General features: G+C 43.4%; 2 protein-coding genes across 2 annotated transcripts in view; one reads left to right on the forward strand and one right to left on the reverse strand.

Moving 5' to 3' along the window:
• Positions 1–302: 302 nt before the first annotated feature.
• On the reverse strand, positions 303–4,239 carry si:dkey-30e9.6 (uncharacterized protein LOC564083 homolog). Its single transcript, XM_061049379.1, has 6 exons — positions 4,228–4,239; positions 2,414–2,533; positions 1,952–2,272; positions 1,025–1,109; positions 675–817; positions 303–423 (listed from the first exon to the last, which is right to left on the reverse strand). The coding sequence occupies exons 1-6, from the start codon at positions 4,237–4,239 to the stop codon at positions 337–339; spliced, it is 768 nt and encodes a 255-aa protein (XP_060905362.1). The 3' UTR covers positions 303–336.
• Positions 4,240–11,196: 6,957 nt separating this feature from the next.
• Positions 11,197–25,807, forward strand: part of vwde (von Willebrand factor D and EGF domains) — a 28,501-nt gene continuing 13,890 nt past the window's right edge. The window contains exons 1-12 of the mRNA XM_061049856.1: positions 11,197–11,483; positions 15,050–15,240; positions 17,265–17,496; positions 18,289–18,363; positions 19,984–20,213; positions 20,451–20,540; positions 21,606–21,753; positions 21,895–22,109; positions 23,210–23,283; positions 23,410–23,683; positions 23,919–24,115; positions 24,519–25,396. Coding sequence (XP_060905839.1) covers positions 11,408–11,483; positions 15,050–15,240; positions 17,265–17,496; positions 18,289–18,363; positions 19,984–20,213; positions 20,451–20,540; positions 21,606–21,753; positions 21,895–22,109; positions 23,210–23,283; positions 23,410–23,683; positions 23,919–24,115; positions 24,519–25,396 — 2,680 coding nt within the window. The 5' untranslated portion in view covers positions 11,197–11,407. The remainder of the gene's footprint in view (positions 11,484–15,049; positions 15,241–17,264; positions 17,497–18,288; positions 18,364–19,983; positions 20,214–20,450; positions 20,541–21,605; positions 21,754–21,894; positions 22,110–23,209; positions 23,284–23,409; positions 23,684–23,918; positions 24,116–24,518; positions 25,397–25,807) is intronic.

The following is a 25,807-nucleotide window of genomic DNA, read 5'->3' on the forward strand; positions in this document are numbered from 1 at the left end:
GCAACGTACATCAGAAAGTAAGTACAACACTAATCCATTCATACACCGCCACCGAAGCAGCGGGATCAATGCAGGATTAAGTGTCTTGCCCAAGGACACATCGGACATGTTGCTCAGCTGGGGATCGAACCCTCAACCTTCTGGTTGAGAGGCGACGACTCGCCCGTATAATATATACATATATATATTTTGATGCATGTTGTCCTTATAAGTACGGTTTAACTAGCATGCTCCACAACTCAGCAATACTTCAACACTTTTTTAATTTCTAAGATTTTATCCCACATAAAAATGTAAAAAAAAATCAAAAAAAATCAAAGGTAATTCTGAAGAGTGTCATGATTTATTTTTCCAGGATCTTGAAAGTTTGTCCTCCACGCGGTCCAAGAAAGCACTGTACGCTCCTCGTCTTCGTCGGTGTCTCTGTGAAGCAGACATGTAAACTGATGAATTCTAAACATTTCCTGTAACATACTAAAGACAACTAAAGTTAAACGCACAGTATGTCAAATCCGCCCAATCAAAACAATAACAAAAGATGACGTCAAGGCTAACAGGGAATCATGGGAGTTCTCTCTCCTCCTGAAATTCTCCAGAAGTTTTCAGGAGTGCATGTGTGAACACGGCTATAGAAAAGGTTCATTATGTAATAGTAAAACTGAGACACCACTGACAGTGTAGAAAGCTGATTTTGGAGGGTAGGGCATCTGAGGCAGTACGAGCCTTGCATCCCATTTGGGCTCTGGAGGCTTAAAGGTGTCCATCTTTGTCTTGGTCCCTCTTGTACAGCAGCCTGACTCAGATCTGATGGTCCGAACTGGAAAATAAAAAACATCAAGCCATTCGATCAATAGGAACAACATTGTTTAAAATGTCAGGAAGCTTCTGACTCATTCAGACGTTTCTTGCGACATAGTTTAGATAATTAATTTTAAACATTCACATCATTTTGTAAGAAGAATCTTAATCCTAAATGTACTCATTCAGTGATGTAAAACTCCAGAGATAATGTAATTCCACTTACTAACGTCCAGGTGCCGTAACTTTAAGTTCAGGTTACCAGGGTCTCTCTGAAATGTTGTCACAATGTCAGGAAGGTCCTCATCAAGCTGAAGGCGGTGGTGAAAAGAAAAAGGTTGGACATTTTTTAGTGTTGTGTTGGTCGCCATCTTGTGGCAAAATAAAATATTACAACCAAAAGTGGTGGCTGTAGTTCTACCCGAGTTACCTGTTTGAGCATACGCAAACTTATGTACTGAACCAAACCAGACCTCCATGAGTCAGCAGAGAGCAGGGACTTAAAATCCTCTCAGGACCTTTTCTTACTGCCTGTTCCAAAAGTCAGAACTGAGCTGGAGAAAAAGGTGTTTCAGTTTGCTGCTCCCTTTACTTTGAACTTATTACAAAAAGAGCTGAAACTTAACGAGCTGCTCTCTGATTGGATGCTTTTAAGAGGATGTTGAAAGACCTGGAGGCGGACGCATCTAGCTGTAGATATTCTCCCTGATGTGTTTGAGGAAGATCTTGACGAACATTTGCTGTTTAAATTGGTTATTTGTGTCTTTTAATGTCTAACAATGTATTTTTTGTATTTGTATGTGTGGCTGCTTGTTGTTTGTGTGAAACTCTGTAAATTGTGCGGCTGCTGCCTGTCTTGGCCAGGACGCTCTTGAAAACAGAAGTTTTTAATCTTAACCAGCTCTTGAATGAAGGTTAAATAAAATAGAAATAAGATAAAATACTGCAGTACTGAAAGTAAAAGTCATTTATTTAATTCAAAGTATATTTGTACTTTTAGTTATTTAGTTTTAGTCGTTTCCTTCAAGTTTCAAAGTAGAAATACTCCTGGGGAAAAAAGGAAAAAGGACTCATCTCATGTACAGTTTTCATGTTTACGTCTTTTTGTTTTTAAGACAACCTACCATATTTTCATGTGTGCAGGTACACTCACCGGTCTGAAGTCATGTGGTTTGGGGTTCTTGTACGGCCCAGAAGGATACTTCCCTGTCCTGACAAACATCAGCTCAGACTCCAGAGCATCAGGAGGCCTGCGTGATGTGATGAACTCCAGAGGCTCGTCTCGCCTCTGGTAACTCTGATTTAATAATGTTGGTAAAAGTACCCCGATTCTGCTTTTTGTTACACCAAGCGGAGGTACAGCTGGACTTGAATCTTCTTTTCTTTCTTTCTTTTGAGGGACTGTCAGAGATCTGTACAGTTTCACAGAGAAATCCGGTGGCTTGGTGCTCAACACGTCGCCTTCGCTCTCAGTCTCTGGGAGAGCAAACCATTTGCTTCTTGAAAAAGAGAGATGCTGACTCGCAGAGAATTGGACCTTATCTTCAAAGCGGATTGAGGTCAGTGGATGCAACAAACTATACGGAGCCATTTTGACAAGAAAATGTCAACTTACCTTCCCGGAGCTATCCCCTTGTCCTGACACTAAACTACGAGTTTGGATCTGTAGTTGGAGGTTGAGCTTGTCGTACTGTTTGTGAGGAACATGGGGGTGACTCCAGGGGAAAGTGGCAGACTGATGCACAAGAGCTGCTCACAGACACAACACATAAAAGGCACTGCTTGGTAACGGGCGCCTTTTGTCTTTTGAGCGAAATAGAATTAAGTTAAGTGGGCCGAGCTCAGTAAGGCATCTGACAAAAGCAGGTACTTAGCAACTGTGCAAACAAATTCCCCTGTAAATACCAAAATGCCCGAGATCCTCTTACTGTAGCAATCCATTTAAATACTCAACATGAAGAACGTAAACCTTAAGAGCAATATTAATGTTTTTCCATATGCACTGAGAAACAAGAAGCATCAAAAACTGTGTTACATATTAATGCTTTAAAAGAGGAGACAATATCCTGCTAAGATACATGGAAGGATATAAGATCTGAATAATACATTCAGAGGGTTCACTCCTTTAATCATTTGACATAAAACCTCTTCTTATAAACTGCTTCTGTGTAGGATGAATATGTCGGGACATGAGCTAATTAGGGGGGTGTAAAGACAAACAAAGTTCTGATATTCACTTCTTTCTTCACACTTACCAACCTTTAGAAAAACAAAGTTATACTGTCCTCTACTGGCCTTAAAGAGGGTTGTTAGTGAAACCATCTGGGTTAAGAGGTTCCTTCTCTCTCTTTGGGGTGAATGTATCAGATCATTAAAGGGTGCTCTGCCTGCAGCCTGGAGACCTCTTGTTTCATGCCCTTTCGGATCATAATATTCTGTATTACCTGTTCCTCATATTTTTTAAGTGTTCTCTTGGTAATTATTCAAAAGTATGATTGCTATTACCCCGTAGTACAAAAACAACGAAGTAGGAACGAGACACAGCGGATCGAACACAGAAAGCTCCAGGGGGCGTGGCTTCAGGACACCAGGCGAGAGGGCACCAGACAAATGGGCATGAGACGAGAGGCTCTAGGAAAAGTACAACACAATAACAATAAAAATATCTCAAGTGAAGTAAAAGTCCATATGTCAGGTACTGTAGAACAGAAAGCCTGAACAGTAATATCCTCTAAAGTGACAGAAACAAGTGTACACATGTTGTAATGTCATGATTCTTCCATCAGAGGGCAGCACATCATTCATGTGACGGCAATCAGAGAAAACACATCCCACTGATGATTTTAAGGGAAACTTTAACTCCTTTAACAGAAGCAGAAAGTTCACCTCCCCTCTGTAACTTTCTGTTTTTTAATACACAAACCACGAAGAGGAGACTGAGCCTCAAAGTTTGAAACTACCGTGTGAATTAAACTCAGCAGCATCCTGAATGATAACCATAACCTCCAGAGGCAGTCCAGAGATGATGCTTCTTCCAGATTTAATGCTGAAGAGAGAGCTGTTTAATGTCTGCCAGTACTACAAAAGACGTTTAAACTAGTCATGAAACGACCATGAGGTGTTCAGGGAAAAAGTCTCTACAGGGGCAAAAGAAAAAAGAGGCCAAGAAGCAAGTTCTTTATTAATCAGAATCTGACGTCAAATATCAATATGCATTATTTTATAACTCAATAATAGAATATAGCATTAGTTTAACTTCTTCTCCTTTAAGTCCACGATGGTAAAAACCTTTCTGTGTTTGATTAATGTTGTTAGGCATCGTCTAGACTCTGTGGATAAAGTTATTACACATCAAGATTTCTAACAGATAATCCCATCTCTCTTTATTTAAATGCTGTCTTTTATTTTCTTTTATGATCAGAGTCTTACCTTGTTGTGCATGATAACTACGACGCCTAGCTGTCACAAAACAGCAGAACAAATGATTCATGTTGGTGGTGAACATAATGCAGCATCGAGCAGAACGACACTTTCTCAAAGAGCCAATAGAAAGTGAATAGTGTTGTTTTTACAGCATGATCCACTTCCGCTGTGTCCAAGTGTCCAAAATTGATGAATAGAGCTAAAAATCAGATGTTACAAAAACAAACAAACGGATAAAGAATTTAAACTGTGGAGAAATAAAGCTGCAGAATAGGATTAGTTCGCTACGGGAACCTGAAAAGGACACAAATCAATAAATTTTATCCCTCTCTGTTTCCCCGTCATGAGTCATACATTTTAATTTGTTTACTCAAGAAACGAATTAGTTATCATCAGAAAATCAGCGATGTTATCTCGAGATATAATAATATAAATAAGAAATGAGAAATGACTCTTCATCACTTTCCGGACTAATCGAGCCATGTCAAGCTTTGTTCCCACATCCATCAGGCTCATGAATAACTGATCTATTTCTTATTTATTTTTAACACCACTCTTTTAACCGCTCATAACAATTACTTATGACCTATTTATCATGCTTTGAATACAGCCACTTGCATTTGTGTGTTTTCTGGTTGTTTTTGTGTCGAGCTGTGTCCGCACTGATGCTCCTTTACACAGGAGTAATCAGAGTAAAACAAAACATGTGGATGTATATTAGGTTTTTCATAGTTAGAAACATACGAGGAATAACGGCAAAAAAACAGCAGCAAATGCACCAAGAATGAGGAAAATTATGAAGTTGTATTTATAATTTCCCTCCACATCTCGTTTTCCTTCTGAATAGATCAAAACAAATGATCACAGTTAAAAGAGTTCTTAAACTTTGTGAGCCTCAGTCACAGTTCTAGACCGTGTTATGAAAGGTATTCAGAGTAAAAAAAAAAAACCAGGATCGTCAGAGAGAGCCACACGGCCAGCAGAGGAGCTTCCTTTATGTAAACACAGATCTGTATGCAGCAGGGTTTTCAAGACAGTTGTTGTGGCGCTCACTTTGTTCTTACCGGCTCTGACAGCTGACACAAGGGGGCAAAGGCAACAGGAAACCTGAGCTGAGACCAAACAGCGCCTGTGGAGGAGCCGACCTCGCTGCCGACCTCGCTGCCCCTGTTAAACCAGGAGCTGCCACTTTCAGAGGCTCCTGTCCACCTCCGGCCCCTCAGCTCGCTGTCTGAAAAGACTCAGACTATTGTGTCCGGCGCTTACATTTACAGCCGCGGTGCAATCAGTGGCTCTGCTGAAGCGATTACAGGAGCTTTTTGTAAGACATGACAGCCCGAGATGCCGAAGTTGACCCTTTCCTTTTCCGAGTCTTGACATGAGGGAGCCTAATTACATTGTTGTCTGAACACTAAAAGATAAAGTACCACAGATAAATCAAGCTGGAACACACAGAAGCTTGTAAATCTAGGCTACATAACTGCTCAGGGAAACAGAAAACCAAATGAAACAGAGGATCCAAGACCAGGCTGAGGAAACTACTGGCCTCATTTTTTGGACTTTCTTATATTTCTGTCCAATTTCTGACTGCGTGTCAGGACCCTCCATCTGTTTTTACTGTTGTTTCAGTGAAAGCACCGAGGACAGAGTGGATTTCAAGATGATCAGGCTCTTCCTTCCCTTTGCTTTCATTTTCAGGTCAGACTGAGGAGGACATTCGGTGTAAATCAGTGAAGTGACAAACCTTTGAATTTCAAAGATATGGATAAATCACACCCGCTTACATTTCTTTTTACTTTTATTGTTTTGATTGAGAGACAAACTTTTACTTTCAAAACCACGTCCAACTCAGCCTCTGGAGGTCTTTCCATAATCCCAGGCAGTCCCCTAAACTGTGAAATAGCCCCCCACAAAACATACTCGCCGGCTCACCTTTAACCTTAAAACTGCTGTTACCGTCTTCACGTTTGTTTGACTGTCAGGATTCAGGGGGGATTCTGTTTGCTTCTGGGTCAGACACTGTACACACATTGTTTGCATTGTTTGTCGGTGAGAAGTGTTGACTGGTCAGTCTGGGTCGGGGTTTGTGATAGGAGGCTGGATGTCGGGGGTGGAGGCAGGAATAGCTTGAGTCATGACCCAGCTGCTCTGAGGTCACATGTCTACAGTAACTAAACACAAAGCTGCTTCCTTCTATAGCACAGACCGATTACAAAACAAACACACACCCAGTTTGGTGCAGCTTCTCTCCAGATTTGGTTAAAGATACTCAAGTCCATTTACAACGATTTCACTGAAATACCAGCTGTGATTATAAGTATTCATCTTCAGGGGTTTATAAGAGCTTTCCCTCTTTGTGCTACATTTCTGAGGGGAATAATCCCAAAATCTGAAATACCTTGCATGACCAGAAACAATAAAAAAAAAGAATAGAGCATTTCCCAGAGGATGAATCTGAACATCTCTGATGCCTCCTTGAGTTATCTCAGGCCTTTCTGTTAAAGATCAGCGCTTACATCAAACACTGCACAAGGCCGTGCTTCATTTTGAGGGAGAGAAAGCTAAAAAGTCTTATAGACGTAAATGCTATTTGTTAGTTGTTTGCACCACTGTGCTTACTTACAGCCCAACATAGCTGCTAGCATGACTGCTAATACTGTCTTTGCATGTTTTTTTATTTTGATCTTTTCTGATATTTGTCTTCAACTGATCTGGAATCAGGACAAACTGGGGATGTTGTTGTTTAATATGCTGGCTCGGAACCACTCAACCCCGCTTCAGAAAATGTCCTGAATTGTTCGTCGTGTGCTGTACGTGTGAACACAAACGGCTGAATTTTTCCTACCAGCTTCTATTAACCTTTCTGTGTGAGTAGGAAAACGTTCAGGATAAATTCAGAGCGGCGGAGTGGGTGATGATGTTTATATCCTGTGACCAGCGTGTGTGACTGGTGCGATCTCTGTGCGCCAAATTAAACTTCTTCATGATGTTTTCTGTTCACCAGGATGCTCTTCTCCGCTCTCTTATTGACAATATGTCGAACTACATGTAGCAGGGCGAACATTTCCATCATAGCGTCGGACTCTGTAGCTTCATCGGCTGTTTCTGTTTCGTCCTTTTTTCATCGCGTCCTGCCTCCTGAGCTCCCCTGCAAGTCCGACAAGGGTAGTCTCCCACTGCGAGGTGAAAGTGTGAACAGGCAAGTCAGGAAGATTTCAGGGGCAGTCTGCCTCTTTTTTTCACACCTGAAAACTGAAAATATTTCACTTTTCTTTTACCCACAAGTTTGTTTTTGACTGATAATATTTGTGTTCTTACCTGAGTAAGAGTGGGGACACTTTATTTAAGTCAGAATCATTTTTGTTCAACCTTTTTCATTTGAACACTTCAGTAGTTGTGACACATCTCTGATATTTTGAGCACCTCTTCAGTCACTATTGTCTTAAACATTACACATGTTAGCCAAGATGTAACCTGACAAATGAGTGCATGTTGCTGCTCAAATATTCTTCATAAAGTTTAAAAAAGTTTTTTAGGAAGGCGCCATCATTTGGATGTTTTTGATCCAGAAAACTTGTACATTTGCTGAGTGATTAACTTGAAGTTTTTTGTGATTTTTCCTGCAGGTCGTGGAGAGGGAAACGACAGCAACGGCGACAAGGAGAAAAACACTGTAATAAAAAAACAAATGTGTTAACACGCTGACATAGTCTGATGGAGGTGAGGACTGGTTTATCTGTGTTTAAATAATCAGCCTTTTCTTCACCAACCTGCTGGGTGGTGCCCCCACACAGTCGGTCTTTTAAGTTGTTTAGTTTCCCTGTAAGTAGTGGAAACTAAGGTCATTATATAGCGTTTGCTCACCCTGCATCATTTAGCAGATATCAAATCTCCTAAGGGAAATGTAAGCGCTGATATTTCTCCCACATCTTCAAAGATGATTTTAATGACAGAAAATTGCACAAAATGAGCTCATGTGTAGAGATTTAAGTATCCAATGAGGCAGTTCTCCTTATTTGTTTACCACTCTTTTGCTCCCTGGATGCTACTCGAAGGCTTTAAGTTAAACATGCTCTGTGCAGATATTTTCACTTGACATAGATTCATGTTTTTCCATCCAGGAGGCAGATTTAGATTTAATTGTTGGTTGTGTAAGAGAAGGCATGAGAACAGGAAGAAAGTGGGTTTTTACCTGATGGCTATTCCAGGCTCTTTGCAGGTTGATGGTCCAGGAGATTTACGAGGGAGGGGTTGTGTCCCTCCTCCTCCTCTGCCTGGGAGTCAAACAGACGAGCGTCTCAACAAGAAGGTCAGGCACCTCCGAGTTGCACGGGGAGAAGATGGGAGGAGCAAATCTACGACCTCCACAGCTGTCACGTTTCTATTGGCTCCATCAGACCGGGAAAAAACACATTTTTAATCATCGCTAATCACAAAACAAAGTCCTGCTGACTTTATAGAAACTTCACAGGCATCATCGGGGTGAATAATAACTCCACAGCAGTCTCCACTCTCACTTCTCAGCAGCTCAGAATTTGCTCTTTGGTTGGAAAACGATTAAACTAATCTGCAACTTTTAAATAAATGATGCATCACTTGAATTTCTTTTAAAGCTGGACTGCACAGTTTGTCATTGCACTCTGACCCTGACGAGGGCCGTATCCACACTGACATGGGAGACTTGATGACCTCAGTAAAGGGTTATTTTTTAAACTGTGGTGATCACATTTGTAACAACAACAACAACAACAACAACAACAACAACAACAGAGAATCAGACCGACCTCTCAAGACCTGTAGACCTGAATAGTTATAACATACAATACATTTAAAATTAAAGCTTGACACATGCTTACGATAGATTACAGTATGTGTGTGTGGACGGATGAGAGCTTCTCACACCTGTAGCTTTCCCATTAGCATCCAAACTCAGAGTCCCTTTGTACTTGTAAGGAAAAGCTAAAGACCCAGCTCTTTATGAACACCTACGACCTTCATGATGATGATGATGATTTTGGGATGTTTTTGATGCTGATCAGAACTCTTAAGAACAGCTGTTGATGTTGTCCTCTGCCTCTGGTCACTTTCTGTCAGCACCTGTGTGTCCGATCAGACTTTAAGCTGTTCGTTTGCTCTTCTTCCTGACATTGTTTCCTCCTCTCTAGATCCTCTCATGTTGTTCTTACTCTCTGATGTTCGTCGCTTTGGATAAAAAAAACGTCTGCTAAATGAATTGTAGAATTGAGGCATTAGTTTTCTCATCTTGTAACTGGACAGTAAGACACCTTTTATCTCCTGCTCCTTCTTCTTCTCTTAATCAAACAAAGTAGCTGTAGCCACTGCAAACCATATCTAATCTAAGATAGGCCTACTATAAAGGTGTCACTTCCTCTGTTTCTGCTTCAGGGCTTTACAGAACAATCGGCTGCAGCTCCTCTGCTCCCGACAGTGAAACTTGATATCCGTGTAGCACGGCTGCAGTTAAAAAAAAAAGTAAAAAAGAAAGTAAAAGGAGCGGTTTTGGAAAAGGCTGTGAATGTGAGATTTAGCTTCTCCAGAATCCCACTCTTTGGCTGACACAGTTTCCCTGAAAAATGCAACATGTGGTCCGTCTGTTTTAGTGGTTTGGAGAGGTGACTAATGAAATATCAGTGGCTGGCCAGAAGTGAACCTCCATGATTAAACCATCAGTCCTAGCCCCCTGAAGTAACTAATCCATTCATACACATTCATACGCCGCAGCGGGAGCAACTTGGGGTTTAGTGTCTTACTCAAGGACACATCGTCATGTAACTGCAGGAGCTGGGGATCGAAGCCCCGACATTCCGGTTGAGAGACGACCCACTCTACCAACTGAGCCACAGCTCTTATAAACATATTTCTAAGTGGAAATGAATCGTTCTAAGGTTAAAAGTAAACATTGTGTTGTAAATAGTACAATATTGAGTCCAGAAATAAGGTGAGTAAGTTTTAGAAAAATGGACTTAAAGCTCCTGTGAGGAACTTTCAGGTTCTGTTGATTCTGGCGCCCCCTGTGGATGAAGTGGGACACTGTAAATCTTTGCTTATTTTGTCCTTTACATTTTATTTATTTAACTTTTATTTTACCAGGTAGTTAACCCATTTTTTTTTTCCCAAGAGTGACCAAGCCAAGAGGGCAACAGCATCACACGTTATCATAAATATAAGAAACAGTTTACAAACTGATTTAAGAGCAGACAACAATTGCAATGTGCTAATCGGTTTGCAGAGTCGTGATCACAGATTACAATTCAGAAACACATCAGGCACTGTCCAGTGGTCATGATGGAGGAGAGAAATGAGACCTGTCAGTTTCAAGTCATTTTGAAGAAAGCTCCACGCAGAGGGAGCAGCAAAACTAAATGTGTAAGTAGTGACTCATCCGTCTTTATTTTCAATGTCTAACATGCAACTCACTGCTGCGTGCAATGACCTCCTTGTCTGACCTCTGGCAGGGGTCTCAGGCATACTAGGCTAATCTTACAGAAATAATCTCCTGTCTCTCTGATGCTCTTTTATTCTGCTTTTGTAGACTGTAAAGAGGCATCAGTATTAATTTCAGTCAGTTGCATATCCAGATAAAACTCCTCAAAGGAGCTTTAACTGCCACATTTTTTAGGAATGTCTCACTACTGCTTGTGTCCAAATGTGATGTAAGGATGTGAATGTCTTAAACTTTTATCTCATGTTCAGAGATCAAACAACTGATCAAGTCAGAAAATCAGTAACTAAATCAAACTATATGTAAATGTAAACTATTGTATTTTTCGTCAACCTTCTGCTGATAGAGCATAATGATGTCAGAGTAAGAGCTGCGTCTTCACACTAACTCTCCTGAAGCACAGAGGCAGATGTGTGCAGAGGTGCTGGAGGTGTACCGCTGATGCCCCTCCTAACACACTGTGATGCTGCAGCCTGCAGCAGTCTGTGGTCAGCCGACAGCCTCCGCGCGTCCTCACATCAGAGGCGACTCAAACTAACTCGGAGTAGCCTACTCTCTGCAAGGATTGAGACGCGCGTCACTTGTCTTGGTTCGGAAAACGGACTCGAGAACTGCGCTCCCGTGTTTTTGCCCTTCTCACTTCTATCAGTAAAGCGGTCCCTGTGCTCGCGCTCAGTGCTCGCACTTTTGGGTTTGAAGTCGCGTGCCTGCCTGTGTAGGACGATGAAACTTGGAACAGTTTTAAAACTTCTTCAGTGCGTGCTGTTTTTTCTTCCAATCGCGATGCATGCGCAAACAGGTAAGAACCACTTTGTTATTTTAAAAATGACCAACTTTGGCTGTTTATGCGTAACAGGAGTGGTGATCACACTGTTGTCTAACTGTTTCTCAGCTCATTGTGTCGGCTAGCGTTGTCTTCTGAAAGGAAAATCACAGTTTAAAGACCAAACATGGATGGATAAATCAAATGTAATCATGATAGGAGCTTTAAGTCCCTGGTAGATGTTTGGTGTTATGCCATCATGAAGCTAACATCTTGTCATCCATCATGTAGACTGACTGTCACTCATGATTGACATGCCTCAAAGTCTCATGGTCAAAGGGAAGATGCATGCAGCACAGGGGACATTGGGAGTTCCTGTCCAGCTCATGAAGATTAAAGTGACCAGGTGCTGAGGAATAAAGGTGGACGTCTATATGCAGCTCTGACAGCTCCTGTCGTCTCCCTCAGCAGCTTCTGCCAGTCACCCCTGTGGCAGTTTGAGTCAGGCTATCACCTTTCACTTGACCTATGAGGTCAGGGCCAGAAAACATGGACCTGGTGCACAGAAGCAGAAGTTGGGGCCTCATGGTTACAGCCGAGGTTCTTTTCTTTTGCCCTGATGTCACCTCTGTGGCCACACGCTGCTCCGCTTTTAACTTCTGAACTTCCTCAACTCCCTCGTGTCTTTTGGCCTCCTCACTCACCCGTCTTCACTTCCTAAAGTCACTGATAGCTTTCTTCCCTTGTGGTCATTCGGTCTGTTGATAGCATGAGAACAGACTAAGTTATTTGAGTTGATGAGATGTGAGCAGGTGTTCTGTGAAAAGCCTAATTTTCTCTGCCTTTGTTTATCTTATAACAATAATAGCTGTTGTGTAAACTTGTCTGTTTTGATTAAATGAATGATACGTTTTATACAGTACATAGTTAGCGATGTAACGGTTTATCAAGAGGCTTAAAACCCGCCTCAGCTCTCAGCCTGTCGTTAGGTCGACCCAAAGTTAGGTTGAGACAGCCTTTCCAGCATGGCGACCGCCGCCAATCTCCAAAGCCCCCTGCAGTAACAGATCGGTGATGTCACTCATGCTTATTCCATTAATATTTACAATCTATGGTTGTGCATTGTGATTTAAGGTTCAGGGGCCTAATGCAGTGTGTGACGACACTGGCATCATGGCTTACTAATGCATCTCACCAGAACAATGTAATTTTTATATCTGGGCTTAACCTTCAATCATGAGTCAAAATCACAAGTTGACAGTCTCAAGTTATAGTGGACTTTGAGTTTTTGAGCTTAAAAATAAAATGCTTCAGATCTTGCATACAGATTCATCTCTTGTGGAGGTACTGGAAAAGGCCGCTCGGGGTCTTGTTCACCATTTAGGGTGAGATGGACCGTGAGGTTCGGGCAACATCGGAAGTTAACATTGGTGTTAAGCTGGATCATCTTGGTGAAGAGGGAGCTGAGACTAAAGGCAAAGCTCTCGATTTACCAGCCACCCTCACCAATGGTCATGAGCTTCCGGTGCTGACCGAGAGAATGAGATCATGGATACAAGCAGCTGAAACAAGTTTCCTCTGGAGGGTGTCTGGGCTCAGCCTTTAGAGATAGGGTGAGGAGCTGGGACATCCTGAGGGAGCTTGGAGTAGAGCCAGTTGAGGTGGTTTGGGCGTCTGATTAGGATCCTCTTGTTCGCCTGCCTTTGGAAGTCTTCTGCTCACACCCAACTGGGAGGACACCCGGGGTACACCCAGAATACGCTGGAGAGATTATATAACCTTTCAGGTCTGGGGACTCCCCAGGAGGAGCTAACAAACATCACCGGGAAGAGGAATGTCTGGGGCAACTTGCTTAGACTGCGTCCACCCTGACCCAAGTGGGAAATAAAGAATGGATGGAATGAACTGTTGACTTAATTTATGATCCCCTCATCTTTCTTTCTTATGTTGTGTTTTGAGCAGGATCTATTTCAGCACATTGCATGGTATCATATCCTATCGTGTCTTCTTGTATCGCATCAGACAAAGTTGAAGATTCATCAGTCTGGAGTCAGACTAGGGACCCGACAGGTTGATTCAGTCCCCTTCAAAACACTTCGTCTCATAGTCTCAAAATGCTAAATATGATGAAACATATTACACGTCTAGTTAATTTTGGTAGTTCACTCGGTGAGTGTTTTGTACATAGCTATATGATAACCTTGTAATTTATTGGAGCTCTAATGATCCAGAAGCACTCACACTGAGTGTTTAAGAGTCCCCCTTTAACCTTTGACCTGTTGACCTTTCCTCTCTCTCTGTGTAGCAGTTTTAGAACTTCCCTCCACTCTGCAATTGGTTCCAAGAGGATGTCTTGGACATTTTTCTTTGTTCAAAGATACTCAGCATTCCTTGAGAATGATCTAAATACACAGTATATTGATTGGGCCTGTGAGGTATTGTGTCTGATTCAATTAAATCACCTAAGTCAGTCAAACTCAAGATAAATTAATAATAGTAAAAACTGAAAGTGTGAAACCGCAATTAGCTGCTTTACTTCACACAGTGAAGGAGGCGTCTGTGGCTCAGTTGGAAGGTCAAGGGTTCAACTGGAAGGTCAAGGGTTCGATTCCCAGCTCCTGCAGCAATGTGTGCGATGTGACACTTAACCCAGAATTGCTCCCACAACTTTGTCGGCGGCACATGAATGGGATTAGTGACTTCTGATGGTCTCACTACATAACAGCCAACTACCATCAGTGTGTGAATGTGCAGGTGTGACCTTTGTTAAAGCGCTTTGAGTAGTCAGAACACTGCATTAAGTCATGTTCTTCATTGCCCTCATGTACAAACGATTTGAAATTTGTTGCATATTTTTTATTTCTGGCTCAGTCTTGTCATCCAAACATTTGTTGGTGATGCTGCTTTGCTCTTCTCTATACATCATGTTTGTTTTTCTGCTATTTAAATGTCTATCTCATTGGCTCAGGTAATTGTGATGGAATTTCTGTCTCTCTGTTTATATACAGACATCATTTAGCTTATTCCCTGCGCCTGACTACAGTCAGAGCTCACAGGGTTAGCAGTGACTAGGCCAACCAAGGACACTCCCCTCAGATCTAGATTTTTTGGTTGACTTATTGTCTGCTCCCAATTGTCTTGTCTTAACATCACATGCATCAAGTTTTAGGTAGAGTATGTACACTAATATTTCCCTGACTTTAGCATCATCTTGTAAATAAATACCGAGCCTATGGGACGGTCTGACAGAAAAGGCTTGGTAAGACACTTTATTACATGTGTGCTGTCCTCCAGAATCATCTGAGTCTCCTGAATCGTTCTTGTGTGAAGTCAAGTTTCTACAAATTTTCCCAACAGTAACGTCCTCCTAAACCTGAATGATTAAATCAAGCTCTATTTTTTACTAATGTCAGTGCATTTCATGGTCTGGGTGCAAACACCAGCACTGAGCAGCACGACATCTTTTAACTGAAAGTCTTAACAGTCGATGCACAGTATTCAGTGTTTCCCTGCAGAGAACTTTATGAATGTTTCATCATTGGTACTGACAGTTTTTTTTTTCATCTCTTATAACTATGTCGTTACTTTTCTGTTGCTTGCAGTGCTCCCTCCAGAGTGCGCACCGGGCGGCCACTCCATCCTCCAGAACCCCTACCGCAGCACCACCTTCAGCTCCAGCTGGCTGCAGCAGTCGGCCCTGCAGGAATTCATCTGCGACCACTCCCTCGCTCCGGGATGGTACCAGTTTCAGATTTTTGACAAGCCGGCAAGCATGCCCACCCAGTGTGTGGAGGTAAACGATCTCTTCTTCTTCTGTTGAACATCTTACAAAGACTGGAGGAACAAACAGAGTAATCTGAATATGTGCATTAATTATCTTTGACAGTACGTTTATGATTTTGGATAATGGTTGAAGATAAGACAAGATAGTACTTTATTAATCCCATAGGAAGTTGGAGTGCCACGTTGCTCAAACAATATAGGACATCAAGAAAGTTGCCTAGTTTTTTTTATTGCATGTAAGCTAGAGGGTAGGTCTCAGACAGGACAAATTACAGCACGCTGAACAAGTGACTTTTTTACATTTTCCAAACATATTTGTAGTGAGAGATCTTCCACATGTACTGGATAAGATCAGCAAAAGAGAAAACCAAAGAGGGGGCAACAAAATCTTGGCTGTGACCTTAGTTTAAGGTCGTTAAATTCTCATGACCCTGACCCACGTTTAGGTAGATTTTATGTTATCACCTCAATAACTTTTGAGATGGCAACTGTTGTCTCCTCTTTTTGGGAGCCTGGGGTGCGGTCCAAATTCCTGATATTAAAAATGTAGATTTGAATTGTTAGAAATGTAAATACATCTGTTTTGAAAACCTCCTGAGGCCACTTGTGTGATCTCATGCGGAGTGACTCTGAGGTGGTCTCTCTCTCCTCACCTGAGGGAGAAGATGTGTGCAAACATGAACACATTTTGGACACACACAGTTATCAGTGTGTGTGTTGTGCTCATGATGAAGGAGAGAGCAAGGAGAGCTGGAATGTGTCTCATATCCTGCGGCGGCCTGCTGTGAGGAGCCTGCAGGATCCATCTCAAAGTGTCAGCCTCGCTCTGCCTTCCCAGGGCTCTGCTGCTCTCCCTGGGTGATGGATCTCAATGGGAGTGGGCGGAGAAAGGAAGCGAGCGTCGCTGTGAGCATGTGTTACATGATAAGGGGATGTCTTTATGATGATGGCGGATAAATGGTTAGATCTGTTAGGCCAGCAGGACTTTTTCAAAAGAAAACATTGCACTTTCTCACAAACAAATGCAAGAGAAAACTCACTGGAATCATTAAAACATGCAGCTAAATCTACACTAAATCACCGGCAACACCCAAATCCAACTGTCAGGACTTTACACGCTGCAGAAAGGAAAGCGGTCTGCATCACGGAGGACTCTTCACATCCCTTTCACCTCTCGTTTCAGCGTCAAATAAAACGTAGAGAAACTATTTTATTCCCACTGCCATACACATTTTAATCAAGGCTCGATAAACACTTTAACATGCTTTTACCGATTTATGGAACTTCTGCTTTGATTTGATGTGAGTCTAATGAGTGTTCATGTTTTATGTTACTCGAGCCTCTAACCAAAGGTGATTTTCTGTCACTGTGTGATAGAGATAGTTTTTTTGAATCTTGAAGATTATTCACATTTTAAGATGAATCTACATCAGCCAAAAGTACTTCAGTATTTTGATGACGTCTTTGGTTCTTTTATTGTTCCTTCAACCCCTTTGTGACATTTGGGTTTCTGAGAGTGTTTATGTTTATTGTATTAAAGGCAGGGTTGGTAATTTTCGAAAACTAGCATGATTTTGAAGGGAGCAGGGAGACAGGGAGGCGTGTTATTGGTTCATCAGATTGGTACCTCGTTGCAGACATTGGTTGAAGTTTTTTCAGGCTTACAACTGCTACAGGTGACGGATTTTCTTAGTTCCTTTTTTCAGAGCACATGAGTTATTAATTTCTGTCAGGACCTAAAGACAATTTCAATCAAAATCTTAAAAAGTGGATCTGGAGGAAATTACCAACCCTGCCTTTACGCTGGTTTTAAGTTGTGATCAGTGCACTTACATTATTAACAGTATTTCTTTGTTCACTCCAGTCATCATGACCGTATTTTTCAATTTGTAGCTACTATATATAACTTTCTGAACTCAGGGAGATTTGCTTTGGGGAAAGAAACAATTAAAGGAGAAGGGAATAGGAAGATGGAAAGAAAGTAAAGCCTTCACTGTCACCAATCTGTATGAATCTCTCCTTGTAAACATGCAGGTGAATCACTGTGGGACCCAGGCTCCCGTGTGGCTGTCCCTGGCTGAGGGGGAATCCCTGCCGGGTCCTCTGGAGTTGAGGCAGCTGACGGCCTGCGCTACCTGGCAGCTCTTTCCGGGCAACGGTAAAGACTGCTGCATGTTCCGCATCCCGGTCACAGTCCGCAGCTGTGGAGACTTCTACGTGTACCTGCTCCAGCCGACACAGGGATGCATGGGATACTGTGCACAGGGTATGTAGGAACAGAATTCATCTGCATGAATTATATCACACTAAAGAGACGAGTAGTCGAGGATGGAGGTCAGTGCCATGGCAATGTTTGAAAGCACCTGTCCTAGCCTCTACCCAAATATTCATTTATCACCTCAGACTTCCTGTCACAACTTTATTCAATGTTTCCTCTGCTAAAGCATTGTGCAAATAATCTGAGCAGCAACCTGTCTATTGCACCAGTTAAAGGATTACAGAGTGCATATACGTGATGTCAATATTTTTTGTATTCTATTTTATTCTGCTTAGTAGTTTGCATTTTGTTTGCTGTCACTTGAGTACTCCTGTCTTTGACTTAGTGCTGCTGTAAAAACATTTCCCCCAATATGGGACCAATGCAGTATATGTTATGAGAAAATTAGTGAAATGAGTAAAATAAGAATATATTCAGTTATCATATATGTTCTAAGAGTTAGTTAAAGTCAGTGCAGTTAAAATGTCCATTTGTCATTTACCCTAATAACCAGTTCAGAGTGTTAAGATTACTTGCCAACATCTTTGAGATGGTTTACATCTGCTTTATGTAAATATGAAGATATATTACAATCATGCAACAAAGATATCAAAGTAGCCGGAGAGATGAAGGGATGCAAATACATCCTGATGCACTCAATATGACAAAAGAAAGATCCTCACTGTAACACTGCAATGAAGTAACAAGGTGTTTGGCATCAGACTGAAATGTTGTATAACCTGTTGTTTTAATCAATGTGGATTCATAACTAAGTTCTTTACTCTCCTTTCCACCTCACAGAGATGTCAGACCCAACAGCCTCGACGTCACCGCCCTGTGGCCCCGACGAGCTTGAGGTGGATGGAACATGTCAAAGTGAGGATCCTGCTGCCGTGTTTACGGCCTGCGCTTGTCTCCTCGTGTTAGGTCAAACACCAAAACAATCAGGAGGTCAGGGAGTTGCCATGCGGTCAGGAATGCACCGTCGGCCCCCTCACCGCTCCTCTTAATGAGCTGAGCATGTGTCCCCGGCGTCCGCTGGGCCACGTCTCCATGGCAATGGCTCTCAGCAAGGTTGTGAATTACGCCAAGGCAGGTTTCAGGAGGTGGGGAAGGAGTGGAAACAAAAAGATTGAGGAGGGAGGTTTAATTAGAGGTAGATGAAATATTATGGAACATGTTCATTAATGTGGTCCAAAAAAAAAAAAAAGAATCCAGGTTGGTGTGAGTCCAAGGATCACTTTTCATCTTTTGAATTCAGAGAGCAGACCTCGTTGAAATATCTTCTGGCTCATACAGTGTGTATGAATTATTTTCATTCCTTTGCATAACCATTTTATGCATTTGTCAGTTATGCCAACTTCTGATTAGAGGATTATCTCTTCACATTAAATGAACCAGGCCACAGTACCTTGCCAACATGTTAATAGATCTTAATTATCATCGCTACAAACACAACAAAAGACAGTGAAGCAGCTCTCCATCAGTGGAGGTACAGATAAAACACAGAAACATTAATCAAAGGCAGGGTTGGTAATTTCCTCCAGATCCACTTTTTAAGATCTTTGTTGAAATTGTCTTTAGGTCCTGACAGAAATTAATAACTCATGTTCTCTGAAAAAGGAACAAAGAAAATCTGTCACCTGTATCAGTTGTAAGCCTGAAAAAACTTTGACCAATGTCTGCCACGGGGTACCAATCTGATGAACCAATCACACGCCTCCCTGTCTCCCTCAAAGCGCGTCACAGATAAACAGAGTTTATACTGTGAGTTTACTTCCCGCTGAATGAGACATGAGACGACGTAGTTTCTACACAATGTGAGCGATGAGCTGAGGTCCACTTCTGGAGCAACAGTGCTCGTGCATGTTAGTGAGGAGGCGTGGCTTTTGAGGGAGCACAGAGGGGAGGGGGGGGGGGGGGGGGGGGTGCAGACGGAGCATTGAGGGAATGCTACTTTCAAAATCATGCTAGTTTTTGAAGATTACCAACCCTGCCTTTAAACAACATAAAAAACACACCCAGATAGTAATGTCATGAGAATGAATGTCGTCTAGAGGATGCTCCCTCTCTAACATAGTAATACAAACACAAAGGCTGGCGGCGTAGGGTGTGGGTTTACCTCCGGTCAGCAGTCGGCAGCGAGCTCCGACCATCAGCTCTCACACACTATCGGCCAGCCCAAGCACACCGTCTCTTTCTCAAGTTTTGTTAAGTTGGTCAAACTAAAAGGAACAAAAAACAGGACCTAGTGGATGTCCATCTTCACTGTTGCTTCAATGTCGGGTCACACGATGGCTCAGCGTCCAGATCCACCCTTGACGTTGTTATTTCACACACTTAACACCGCTGGCTGGGCCACTGCGTTCATTGATAAGCCCCGCCCACTACCAGCCTGCCAGACTCAGAAGAGGAAGTCATGCTTACTTAAGACCCTGTTGAAGCTAACAACATTAACATGACTTATTAAATTTCCTTCTTCTTCTCTCCTGTCAGCAAAGCAGCCTCCGACTCCCTCTGTTCCTGTGATCGTCTCCGAGGTGACGGGAAACACGGTCTACCTGAAGTGCAGCTTCGAGAGCAGCTCCAACAGCTCCCTGGGTCACGTGGTGGCCTGGTCTCGCCTCTCACCCGAGGGCAGGAAGGAGGAGCTCAAACAGGAGACCACCATCCAGACCTCCGCCTTTATCGAGCTGGACGGCTTCAACCTCCGTCTGGGTGACAAGGTCTGATGGAGGGCCGGCTTAAAGGAGTCTTAGTCCAATCTGGTTCACTTTGCAGATGTACAAAGATATCGTTTAGAATCCTGGCATGTTGATTTATTATTCAAAACGTTGTTTTACTGTTTCCTGGTCATGTGAGCCTTTTATTGGATATGTTTGGGATCCTTCTCCTCTCTCTTTCTTGACAACACTTGAGATGTGTTTTAAGAAAGACTAAATATCTCTCTCATCCTCCTGCAGATTTACTGCTCCTGCTCCAGCTTCCTTTTGGACTCGCCTGACATCCACGGCGCTTCGGTGGACAGTCATGAGTTCTTCGCTGGGATAACGGTACATCACTGTAAACTGAAGTTGTACATCAATGTTAAACTCTTAAAGGAGCAAAGCAAGTGTATCCATAGCTTCCATGACCAGTGTTGAGCCCTGGAGGGCAAATAGAGTTTAAGAAAGTAGCGTCCACCATTGAACACTCTGTGGAGCTGCTTAACTTTCCATCTCATCAAACCGAAGCATGTGTACATCACCTGACAACCACTAACAAACAGATATACTGTATGAAGATAAATTGCAAGTTTGGGGCACTTCTTGCGAACTTCATACAGCACACAGGACACTATTTCAATCCCTAAAAATGGCAAAATCTTTCAAGTCAGTGAGGTATAATCGTATTTAGCGGAGAACCCTTCCCCTTACAAAACTACAGGATGAAAGACTACCAAAGTACAGAGGCGCTGTTTGTCAACAGGCATGGCAGGCAACTGCTTGGGGCCCCCGAGTGCTCACAAACTTAAACCAGAGCAGCGGCTTAAAATAGTGCAAATTTTGCAATGACAGTAGGAAACCTCCCTAAGGCCCCCACCTGACAGCAGTCACTATCGTTGCCCTGCTAAGTGTTGCATGCATTATTGCTGTGAAAACCAAAGTGTGGGAAAAAATGAAGAGGAATAATCTGTTTATAGGAGAGAAAATTAAACGGGGGGGGGGGGGGGGAGTAAGCATTTGGACACTGGCAGAAAAAATGGCGATGATTGCTGGTTAGAGGTTATTTTTAGCTTATGCCCATGGCTCCAGCAGACTCTAGAATGGCCACTGCAAACGTACAAAGAGCGACGTGTCTTGGTCAACAATGAGGCCGTTTGGGAAGTGAAGGGCAAGAAATTCATTATCAAAACACAAGGGAAAGCTAATTAGCTAACATCAGCTAGTTAAAGTTTCCCTAATGACAGTATCAGGATGAATGTCAGCTGTTACTTTCAGATTAAACAATTGAAAATAAAAAAAAAACATCTGGGTGGACAAGGAGACGGATAACTTCTCCTCAGAGTACAGCAGTATGAAGGCTTCCTTGCCGGCCAGCTGGGCGACTCCATTTGTTGTGTTTTTTTCTTTGTGCAGCTGAGACCGGAGGTGATCAGTGTGTCTGAAGATGGGCGGCTGTATGAGTTGGTTGTTGAGAGCTCAGTTCCTGTCCCGTGTCTGGAGGATTCCCCCTCCTCGACGGAGCAGTGCAGCCTGTCTCTGAAGCTCAGTACCAGCAGTAAAGGTGAGGACAATGATGTTCATAAACCAATAACTGGATGTTACAAAAATGTCAGTATTACTATAAATATCCACATTTCTATTTTTGTTGTTTCATTTTACAAACATGCAATCAAAACCAAAACATCCCTCACTTTTCTGTCAGATGAGGCGTTTCTGGGAGCAGATCTGTCCCTGTCCTCCTGCGTAGTGGATCTGCCCCGGCGCCCCTGCAGGGACGGGATCTGCAGCCGAGCGGTGATCCACTTCAGCCCCGTCACAGACTTTGTCAAAGACGACAACAGGACGACTCGGATATCGGTTAAATCCATTATCACACAAAACTTTCTCTGGAACGGATACTCACCAGAACCAGTGGAGGTAAACAGATTCAACTTGTCTCACATTTACTCAGTGACGCTTTGTTATCATGTTTCAGATACTTCCAACCGTTATTTATCTCTCTCTAGAAAAAAGCCCTTAGTTTGTTCTTTGATTTGTTCATTTTTATTAACATTTGCTTTTTTCAAACTATCTTTAGGATGTGTTGTTATAGATATGCAGTGAAGAGGAAACTCTAAATGTCTCTCTGTGTTCATTTATTTTCCTTTTTATTTGTTGCCTTTATTATACAGGACAGCTAAAGAGAGACAGGAAATGTTGTGAGGAGAGAATAGGGGATTTCTATTAATCCTGCTTCACACTCTGTTTAGGAGAAACATGCTTCTCACACACATAGACCCTTACCAGAGACCACATCACCCCCGTCCTTCATAACCTCCACTGGCTCCCCATCCCCCAGCGTATCCACTTCCTCATCCTCACCTACAAAGCCCTTCACAACCTGGCTTCCCCCTACCTGTCTGACCACCTCCACTGGCACACTCCCACCCACACTCTCAGGTCCCCCCCCCCCCCCCCCCCCCCCCCCCCCTGCAGGACAAGCTATCGGTCCCAGGGCCTTCTCCATTGCTGCTCCCACCCTCTGGAACTCACTCCTAAAAAAAAACACACTCACCTCCTTCATGAAATCCCAAAAAACTCACCTCTTCATCACTGCCTACCACCACTAACTCCCATCCTCCCCCCTTACATTTCTTCTTTGTTGCACTGTCCTCATCGTTTTTGTTTTGTTTTGTTTTTTGGGTTGATGTTTTTTTTCAAAGCGTCTTTGAGTATTTAGAAAAGCGTTATATAAAACTAATGTATTATTATTATGATTATTATTATTACTATTATAGGCTTGAATTAAACACAGAGCTGTTGGGAGTCTGATGCCTTGCTCAAGGGCACCCCCCAGCCACCAGACTGTATATTCATACTGTAGTCGGCACTGTGACTTGAACTGGTGACCCTCTGGTTCCTAAACAGACTCCAGAGCTCTTGCTACATGCAGCAAAGGGCCAAGGCCGGACCGCTAGGCTATCCGGCGCCCCAGAAATGTTATTTTAAGAAGAAATGTAATTGATGTCTCTTTTCAGATAACAGTGAAAGACATCCCTCCGGCCTACTGCTACTCCTTCACTGATCCTCACATCATCACATTTGATGGCAGGTACTTCAGTCTTACTGAGTGAACTGTTTTAATCTCTTTCTTTGGTTGAAGTTTAGTTTTCCGCACTAATACTTCATGATTATGAAAGAGCACTCTTTAAAAGTGTTTTTCCACATGTTTTTATAGGCACTATGAGAACTACCAGGTCGGCACTTTCGTCCTCTATAAGAGCGGCTTCCGGCCGTTCGAGGTCCATGTTCGTCAGTGGGAGTGCGGCAGCGTCGTGCATGCCGCCTCCTGTGTGTGCGGCTTCGTGGTGAGGGATGGCGGCGATGTCGTCGCCTTTGACATGTGCAGCGGAGAAATGGGAGAAACCAAACCTCACCTGTCCGTGAAGAACAGAGACCTGAGCAAGAGCGGCGTCCGCATCACAGAGTCCTACCAGGGGCGCAAAGTCACGGTGAGTGAGGGACAAATCAGAGGCACAGAATACTTCAACAACACGGTCGGTTTTAATCTATGTTTATCTTTTAATACGTCTTTCATATTTGTATAAATCATAACATTTAGCAGAGTCACTTCATCATATCTTAAAAAACGCTTCATCACCCATTTAAAAATGTCGCCAGCTGCTTGTTGATGACGTCATCATCGCTGCCTTCACCTGATTGTCTTCCTCTGTAAATGTTCCACAGATGACCTTCTCATCTGGAGCCTTTGTCCGAGCCGATGTGTCTAACTGGGGAATGAGTCTGACGCTGAGAGCGCCCGGTTCAGACCGCAGCCACACTGAGGGTCTGTGCGGGACATATGATGGACGGTCAGACAACGACTTCCAATCAGCAGGAGGCGCCATACTAGAGGACCTGCACGCTTTTATCTCTGCATGGAGGTCAGTGTTGTTTAAATGGAAATAAACATCATTTTTAGGGGCGTATGCTCAAAGCAAAATGTAACACATAGCCTGTATAAAACATGGAAGTAGTCTCAATGACGTCACCCATTGATTTCTGAACGGGAGTCATATTTAAATCCTGTTTCAACCAAACCTTCGGTCGCCCTAGTAACAGGTACATAGGTGGAGCCGATGCGGGCCTCTAACAAGCCACTTATGCATGAAGTGTAAAAAACTGGACTCCTCCATAATGTGTCACATTTTTGCATATCTTTGCATTGCTAATCAACCTATCAAGAAACAGGAGGCAAGGATTCTGCTAGGTAGCTACTTCCCTTTAGAAATCCTCCTGTCAACCCCTGTTGCCTCCTCGCTGACGTCTTCTCCTCTTCTCTCTCAGACTCCCTCCAGGCAGCAGCCTGTTTGACACCCTGCCATCCCACCTGAGTCCCCCGAGCACCCGCAGGTTCTGTAACTGTCAGGCAGAGCCCCGCCCCCCGTCCCCCAGAGCCCGAGCTCAACGAGTCACCTCCTCTGACTCCACCTGCTCTCATCGTGGCAACGTGCATCTCTCCGGCGTCATCCCCACTCTGGATGTCACCGCTGAGTACATCAGCTCGGTGGAGCTACTCAGAGGGGACGGCAATGACAGACAGCCGCTGCCTCCAGGTCACTCCAGCCAAAACTCCCAGGGTGGAGGTAGTGATGTTCGGCAGCTTGAGAGAAGCTTCCCGTCCAGGGAGAGAGCCTCTGGGTCCGCTCACCATCAGCCACAGAGAGGCAGGCGGCAGACCCACCGTTTTGTTTCTAACTCTCCGCATCAAAGCCTCAGCCAGTCTGATCTGGAAGGCTTCACCTACTTTTTCCCAGAGGATCACGAAGCTCCAGTTCAACCAGACTCCTCCCTCACCTGGCCCACACCGTCTGGCCTGACCCAGCAGCAGGCCAGGTCCCAGTGCCGGCAGGCTGTGGCAAACTCAAGCATAGCGTCCGGCTGCAGGCGCCTGTTGGAGGAGTCGATAATAAGCAGTGCCGTGGGCATGTGTGTCGCCGACCTGCAGCTGAAGGACGAGCTGTCATGGCTGAATGCGACACTACCTCTGCTGGAGAACGAGTGTGAGAGGAGGCTGACGGAGGAGAGGAGGAGAGAGGACGAGTACCAGGAGGTTCTGTCTGTCCTCAAGTGTCCAAACCTCTGCAACTGGAACGGCCAGTGCTCGGAGTGGGGATGTGTTTGCTTCCCAGGGTTCGGCTCTTATGACTGCAGTGTGCTGGCTGGTAATATATGAAGCATACACTCGCACAGACACAAAAGACCCATTTCCAGACCCAGTTTAACCTGCTGCATTCACACAGCTCACCTTGACATTGATATTAGGGGGCGGGTATAATAAAGGCGAGATAAGGCTGTGTTATAAATAATGTCGTTTACGGTCACACATGCAGCTCCCATGCCAAGATTGCCAATTTTTAACATGAATGTTTGTTGTTTTGACTGATTTGCCAGCTGGCTGAGCTCTAGACAACTACACTAGCATCTAGCTGTTTCTTAAAGGTGATTGGCCAGACAGAAGATACAGCTGCTCATGGTACATTTACAAAGTAATAACAAATCAAACAATTTACACTGTTATTATATGGCTCTATTCCCGCACAATACATCCATGATACAGTTAGCAGTCATTTGCA

Source organism: Labrus mixtus, chromosome 11 (genome assembly GCF_963584025.1).
Source record: "Labrus mixtus chromosome 11, fLabMix1.1, whole genome shotgun sequence".
Classification (NCBI taxonomy): Eukaryota; Metazoa; Chordata; class Actinopteri; order Labriformes; family Labridae; genus Labrus; species Labrus mixtus.